We start from the raw sequence: 8,645 nt of genomic DNA on the forward strand, positions 1-8,645 counted from the left end.
TGCATGTGTGAGTGGGTGTGTGCATGTGTGAGTGGGTGTGTGCATGTGTGATTGGGTGTGTGCATGTGTGACTGCAGGGTATGAGAACACAGAGTCCTCTCAGAGCTTCTACACTCTCTGGTGGACTGATGGAGAATTCTCTACACAAAACAGCTGCAAACACACAATAACACACACAAACAATAACACACACACACGCACACACACACACACACATATATACAAACGCACAAACACACACACACACACACACCCCACACACACAATAACACACACTATCGGTAACAAAACACAAAATCATTACTGCAGTTCAGTTTAATTCTCTGAATGAATTGAACAAGTGTGTGTTGATGGGAATGAAGTGTAATGTCATGTAATTTCTTGAGACCAGAGATTTTACTCAATAGAAATGAACGAATAAACAACAGAGGAAAGGTCATGCCATATGGATCAGCATTATCTTATCAGAGTTAAGTGTTTTAAATGAAATGGGGCTGAGACAAAAGACTACAAGGAAATAATTTAATGAATGTAGGATGAAAAGAAGCTTGTCCTTAGTTACAGGATCCAGTACAGTGCTTTGGACAGACACTCAATAATCTTAGTGCTGCAGTGGCACCACATGTTAACTACATAGCAAAACACGTATGTCATTTCCATCTGATGGAAAAAACACATGTCATTAGGAGGTGTGGAGGTGCTTCATTTTAAAGGCATCTGTAAGGTTTCCTTTGCCAAACCGGGTGCTGTGGCCTGTGGTATTAATGAACCGGATGATGTGATCTATTAAAGGGTCGAGCTGTTGTGCAGGTGAGGTTCAATGATGACTCTTTTCTTACCTGATTATTTTCTTGTGGCAATGTTTATGGTTTTAATGCAGAAAATAGGGACTGAAGAGTGATGGACCGAACCACTCAACTTCCCGTTCACCGATTCTTTTAGGATTCGAGTGTTAACTATTTCAGGTGTTTTTGAAGGTGACAAAATACAATAAAATACAATAATATATTATCTAATTAGTACATATTTCACGTGAATGTAATTATTACACTATTTATTATATTATTTATTATATATCATTATATTACAAGTAGAGGAACATGTGGAAGTGGTCATCAAAAATGAGCTGAGGAGATGATAAAGGACTCTGTTGCTCTCCAGAAGATGCTATCAATCCCTCAAAACACACCTCCAGACTCCTTAAAGGCTTGTTTTATACCATCTGTTTGCAACAAAGTCTGTTTACACCTTCATTTATCTTTTCAGGCATTTTATATCGTCTGTTTACATTGTACGTGTGTGTAAATGTGTGTTTATCATTAGAGATAAATACAAACACATTTAAATATAACTAATATTATTCTTAGGGGGGCACAGTGGCTTAGTGGTTAGCACGTTCGCCTCACACCTCCAGGGTTGGGGTTCGATTCCCACCTCCGCCTTGTGTGTGTGGAGTTTGCATGTTCTCCCCGTGCCTCGGGGGTTTCCTCCGGGTACTCCGGTTTCCTCCCCGGAGGAAACATGCATGGAGACATGCATGGTAGGTTGATTGGCATCTCTGGAAAATTGTCCGTAGTGTGTGAGTGTGTGAGTGAATGAGAGTGTGTGTGTGTGTGTGTGTGTGTGTGTGTGTGTGTGAGTGTGTGAGTGAATGAGAGTGTGTGTGTGTGTGTGTGTGTGTGTGTGAGTGTGTGAGTGAATGAGAGTGTGTGTGTGCCCTGTGATGGGTTGGCACTCCGTCCAGGGTGTATCCTGCCTCGATGCCTGATGACGCCTGAGATAGGCACAGGCTCCCCGTGACCCGAGAAGTTTGTATAAGCGGTAGAAAATGAATGAATGAATTTTAAGTAATATTACATAATGTTTGCTATATTCTAGAATTTGGAGTATTTTCCAATTAAATGTTTAAATTAATAAACACACATTTGCTCCAGGCTTCAGGATTAGAAAGATTAATCATTTTAAATGATTATTTTACTAATTTTTATTAAGAGCATTACAATTTTGTATCCACAAGATGGCAGTAAAGAATTTTCAAACTGAGATTTCTGTTTAGTGAAATATTTTTCATTTGACCTGCTGGGGGCACTGTTAGGATTTTGCTGTATTATTATTATTATTATTATTATTATTATTATTATTATTATTATTATTATTATTATTGATGATATTATAGATAAAACTGCTAATATTACAAAGTTACAGATATGAGTAATTATAGAAGTGTTTTAATGTCTGCTTGATCCCATGTTTGGAATTTCACAAAAGCTGATATGGTCACAAAAATTTTGCATTTTGTGCTAAATACACTCTAAAAAACGATTTGTTGGCTGAACAACCATTACTTATAAAAATAAATAAACTAAACACAAACAACAAAGTAATTTTAACTTTCCAACCTCTACTTAGCATATATAGTGTCTGTAACATAAATATATAAGTTACAAGGTGAACCTAAGTGTATGCCTAAATATAATGAAAAAACATGTCACATCAACTAGTATTAAAATTGCATCAAAACTAAGTAATTATAGCATAATATTTTAAGTATATGACTGAGCCACGTGATATGCAAATCTGGAAAAACTGGATCCATCTGGTGATGCACATGTGAAGACGGTGGAAAGGGGTAAGCTTAACGTTCTATAAACTAAGCAAAATATTTGATTTTGAGGTTTTGACATTAATAAACACTTGTTTGTAGTGTTAGGTGAAGATATTTTCTGAAACGCAAAGAGGCGAAGACGCTGAGGTAAGAGGTAAGATTTGTCGTTTTAAGGTACATTCGTGTATTTGTGTTAATGTGTTTGTGGTCAAGTAAGAAACGTTTTAAATTGAATTTCTGAATTGTTAAGAATTTAGCTTCAACAATTAGAAATGTGATACTTGAATACCTAGGAAAGTCTAGTTTGTACAAGTAAGTTATTGTATGAAAGGAGGAACGAGTGTGCACGCGATTGTGCGACTGCGAAAGCAGACTCCATCGATTGAATGTTCTAGTGGTTAATTTGTTTATTTCAGAGGAATATGACCATGCATCGCGTTGGCACGTTTACATTAAGATAATTCTGTTCCCGCCCTGGTCCGTGTAATATTAGGTAATTTTAGTATATACAATCTTTTACTGAAAAGGTCTATGTTAGTAAGACACTGCAATGTCTTGCATATTCATACTAAATATACAACTGTTTTTTTCTCCTTCTAGTTCAGAGCAAGAAAGTGTTGCAAAGGGGGCAGCATGAAGGAAGTGTCGTGTTGGAAGTGAACTTTCATTTGTTAATGTGACACATTTGTTGTACATTCATGATGTGTGGTTTTAGGCACCACTGCCATGTAGCCTGTTTCAAAAAATAAAGTAAAATGCTTTATTTTGTGTGATTTGCATGTGTAATTTATTTTAGTGAAGTGATATATGGTGACCCATACTAGGAATTTGTGCTCTGTGTTTAACTCATTAAAGCAGCAGTGCAGTATGCAGACCAATAGCTGATAATAAATAAGTTAAAATTTTACATTGGTTCAACTCAATTAATTGTCTTTTTTTTTTAACATAAATGAGCTTAAATTTTAAGTTAACTTAACATGTAAATACTTAGTAGATTCTATCATGTTACATATTTTTTTAAATAAACAATGTTGAGTGTACCCAAAAATTTAAGTACATATAACAACGGTTTTCTTGTTAATTTTAAGTCATTTTTTTCCAAATTGGGTTTACTTAAAAAGTGTGATGCAAAAATGGTGCATACATATTTTAAGTATATCCAACACATCATTTTTACCAGTGTAGTAATAAAACTGGGAAAAGAATAATAGTTTCCTGGAGTGCAAATCAGCTAGATGCACTTTATATAATGTTATGGAGGAAGAGTCCATATAAACCATGACAGTAACAGGGTGTCCAGCTAAACACTTTATACCTGTGTGTATGTCTTAGAATCTGAATATCAGAGAGTTAGGAAGGAGAGCAGCTGTGTGTGTGTGTGTGTTTTGTGTTTGTGTGTTTTGTGTGTGTGTGTGTGTGTGTGTGTGTGTGTGTGTGTGTGTGTGTGTGTGTGTGTTGTGTGTGTTGGCTTTTATTCATTAAGATGAAGATTTTATACAGTTCAGTTATATAAGGTTTAGGGCCGAGCTCAGGGTGGTGCTGAGATTTGAACTCTCAAACTTCTGAACAGTATATAAATATTTATTTATTTTTACTGCCTGAGATGTTCAATAATGACACTGAACACAGATTCATCACTACAAGAGTCACTCACTCAAATCACATCATCACATTATATTATAAAATAACTTTTATTTAATCACTTGTTTTAAAAAAATACGTACATAAAAAAATTATTTAAAATGTGACTAAATCTCGGCACAAGAACCTTTTGAAAGTTGTGGTATACAGTAAGAGATCATCCAAGGTGAATATTTCAGGACATCCGGAAAAACAAATTGTTTTAAGAGAAATAAAACAAAATCAACAGCAAAACTGGGCCAAGTATACAGAGCTCCACTCATGAATAATTTATTAATAATTTTAAGTAACATCACAAAATGTTTGATATATTCTAGGATTTTTAATTTCCAATTAAATGTTTGAATTAATAAACACACATTTACTCTGGACTTCAGGATTATTTAAATACTAAAAAATTTTAAATGATTATTTAATTATAATTTTTATTAAGAGCATTACAAGTTTGTATCCACAAGATGGCAGTAAAGAATTTACAAACTGAGATTTCTGTTTAGTGAAATATTTTCTCTCACATGAACTGCTGGTGGCGCTGTTAGGATGCTGCTGTATTATTATTATTATTATTATTATTATTATTATTATTATTATTATTATTAATAATAATAATATAATTTTCATACAATATTATTAAGTTATAGATATGATTAATTATAGAAGTTTTCTGAATACAAACACAACTCCTGAATATTTTTTTAATGTCTGCTGTTCCCAAGTTTAAAATTTTATGAAAGCTGATATGGTCACAAATTGAGTTGCACATCTTTGCTAAATATTAATGACATAAATACAAATTTTATAATAAATTATAATAATAAAATAATAATAATAATAATAATAATAATAATAATAATAATAATTTCCAAGAGTGCAAATCAGTTAGATGCACTTTATATTAGAATTACACGTGTGTTTGTTTTTTTTTTTTTTTTTTACAGGGATTTCATTTATTTAATATTATGGAGGGTGAGTCCACATAAACCATGACAGTAACTGGCTTGGTGTCCAGATAAACACTTTATACCTTACCCATATATACAAGGAGACAGGAAGTAGGGCTGCTGATGGTGCTGCAACTTTCATGATTACTTTAACTACAGCTGCTAAAATAATGTAACAATGAGCTGATACTCGAGACTCCTTCTATAAATGTTAGATAAACGTCTCTAATCACAAAACATCACCATCAATGATTATACGCTGTTCTTTGTTATATAACATGTTTTAAATCAGTTTATTTTACGTTTAGATAACGAGTAACGACCATCATACAAGTCCCTGTGAACGACGTTACTGCAGGAAAGATAACGTATTAGAACGAGCACATTAATACAAACTAATCATTTATGTTGAAGTCATAACTATTGTCAGAGCTGTGCTGTTGTAGGAAATTAATCAACACCTTCTATATCCACAATTCATCACACTCTGGTATAAATATTGTAATCTGCACTCATTCTGTTAAAAGAAAATGATTTTATTATCATTCAGGTGTGATGTAATAGCACATGTCACATGAACGCTGATTAAAATTCCAGCTCCCACAATGTAAAACATCTTCCTGCAGCCCTAATTATATATATTATGAGGAGACGTATAGAACATCAACAGGAAAAAAAACACAGAATATTGATTTAGATCTTAAAATATAAAACAACAACCTGAACATATTGAATGAAAAATGTTTATCTATTTAAGACAGTTCCATATTTCTGGCTCGTAACAAGTTTTAACATATTGTAATAAACAAGGTTTCTTCTGGCAAGTGGAATGTAATTAACACATTTCTAAAAACACTGAATAACAGATTCACAAGTTTCAGATCAACATGAACGGTAAGATCAGTTGTTTCATCAAAAGATTGTAATGAACATTAAAGTGATTTTGATGGAATAAACTTGTGATAAATGAGGTGTGGTGTGTCAGTGATATTTAAGCTCACTATGACTTATAGCACTAAATGTGTAAAAGGAAAGTTGTAAACATTTGTTAAGTAATAATGGAGGTGATTTAACTCTCCCTAATTTATTTACTAATAACAAGGTGAGAAAAAGAACATGGTTCAGAATGAATGAAATTATTAGAAGTATAATAAAGTCATTTTTTGTGTTTATAAAAGTTGAAATGTAATTTCCTGAGAAAAGGCCTTTGGAGACGTGTCTCAGTCACATGGTCCCTGTCCTTCTGAGATTTCTCCTCCACGTCATCATATTCTGTAAAATAAACACATTTACTTCTTTAATACATCCTTTATATTGTATTAATACAGTAATTGTTTTGTAACAACTTATAATACATAAACGATGCACTATGTAGGATTTCTCTGTTATTTAAACCATAAATGAAGAGAATAGAGGACATTTATCAGATCAGTTTCTTTAATCTGACTGAACGGTGATTTGTTATAAAAACAGTGATCTGATGTTTATGTTATGTATAATAGATAATATTTACAGTAGGTCTAATCTAAAGTCTTTAATAAATACATGTTCTGTTATATTTGTCCTAAAAACTGATCTGAAAGCTGATATTTATTATATACCATATATAATATAATCATATATAATTTAATCTTTTACTCTGCTGCCTGTGAACTTATGTACATTAGAGAATAAACAGGAAGTCGCTCACCTTCTGTCTCTTCTACATCCTGTTCCTCAGTGATGACATCATCATAATCTTCTGGATTGTCTAATGAACAAATAAATGAATAAATAATGAACCACTGTGTGTGTTGGTGTTACAGTAAAATACTGAGTTACAGGGTGGTGTGATGAAGCAGCGTTTTTAAATAATCTGTAAAACAACAAAAAATAATTTTCTTACAGAAAACTTCACCATGTTGATGAACACACAGATTTTTAATATAAATTCACGTGAATTTAAGTTCCTGTGAATGAGCTGTTACTATAGAAACCACAATGTATTGGATCATTAATAGAATCCTGTGGTTTACATCTGCGGTACTGTCAGAGCTGCTGTTATAGAAAATTAATCAACACCTACTAACCAATCAGAACCCAGAATTCAACAGTGCACTAAAATGGATTTAAGCCACAAAGCTTGAGTTTTACTGTATAACATTTTAAGGTAAATAAATTCCTTCCATTTTCATAAAAATCTGACCTGTGATGATGTTTGTGTTTGTTTCAGTGGTAACTGCATCGTCATAGTTCTCGGACACGTCCTCTGTCAGGACGTAGAGATAAAAGCTATTAAATCCACATCAATGTCATTAATGATCATTTGGATGCTTGTGGATGCCACACTGTCCCATTATTATCATACCTGTCAGTATAACTGACTTCTGATCAGCTGTAATGGCGTCATCATAATTCTCAGCTTCATCCTCTACACCAAAACACAGATATTTAAAGATATTTAAAGTTTACTGAAGTGACAGTTTGTACACTGTGTGTTTGATGACACGATACAAAATGAAATCGTACACGTGTAAAAAACGTCACTACACACAAACCGATAAACAAACGTATTGACAGTGTGTGTGTTTAATTTATACTGCTTTCTAAAACAAATCCCAAAACAGAACCACACCATCCACGTTATCAGGGATGGGTCCAGCAGTGACGGCATCATCGTAGTCCTCTGGTGGGTCGACTCTTCCTGGATCACCTAAATGAAATAAAAGCAGAGACTCTGTACAAACAGCTCCATCACATTCTGACCTCATGGTTTAATGTCAACTCAGTAAATTTATGTGATCACTTAACAACTGCACCCACTTATGATGTCACTGGTGTCCATGACATCATCATAATACTCAGCCTTTTCTTTGATCCCAGACTTTACTGTAAAAAGAACAATGTGTTAGTTTTGGGTTTTTAAACACATTTATACTCAATAAAATCCTCAAACAAAGAAGCTTTGATAAATTTGATCAGATGGATTTCAGGAGATTAAAGTAAGATAAGGTTGATGGTGAGATCTCATGTGTCAGCATTAAAACACTGGAGTTACTGTAATTCTTCTACACACTACATCATAATCACGTCTCAGAAAGGACAAATGTAGTCATTTCTGATTTCTAATTTTAATTCTAATATCTTTCAGTTAATGGAGTTAGACAAACTCACACTCTGGTCTTTTTTACCTGAGAGAAGCTCATCATCCACATGCTCATACCCAGAATGCTGTTCTTCAGAGAGGAGACTTCCTGTTAGAGTAGAGCAGGAGAGTCAGGAGATGTGTTCAGAAGAGCAGACACACACACGCACACACACACAGACACACACACACACACAGACACACACACACACACACACACACACACACGTACACACTTATACATACACATAAAACACATACACACACACACACACATACACTCTCTCTCTCTCTCTCTCTCTCTCTGCCTCTCACACACACACACACACACACA

The 8,645-nt window shown here is 33.8% G+C and overlaps 1 protein-coding gene across 1 annotated transcript in view; it reads right to left on the minus strand.

The window, feature by feature from the left end:
- Positions 1–7,541: 7,541 nt before the first annotated feature.
- The window catches only part of LOC113656948 (scavenger receptor cysteine-rich type 1 protein M130-like), a 158,567-nt gene continuing 157,463 nt past the window's right edge, over positions 7,542–8,645 (minus strand). Inside the window, exons 12-15 of the mRNA XM_047803959.1 lie at positions 8,358–8,420; positions 7,986–8,055; positions 7,802–7,879; positions 7,542–7,597 (exon numbers count right to left, since the gene is read on the minus strand). Of these exons, the coding sequence (XP_047659915.1) occupies positions 7,876–7,879; positions 7,986–8,055; positions 8,358–8,420 (137 nt within the window). The 3' untranslated portion in view covers positions 7,542–7,597; positions 7,802–7,875. The remainder of the gene's footprint in view (positions 7,598–7,801; positions 7,880–7,985; positions 8,056–8,357; positions 8,421–8,645) is intronic.

Source organism: Tachysurus fulvidraco, chromosome 19, assembly GCF_022655615.1.
Source record: "Tachysurus fulvidraco isolate hzauxx_2018 chromosome 19, HZAU_PFXX_2.0, whole genome shotgun sequence".
NCBI classification, from domain to species: Eukaryota; Metazoa; Chordata; class Actinopteri; order Siluriformes; family Bagridae; genus Tachysurus; species Tachysurus fulvidraco.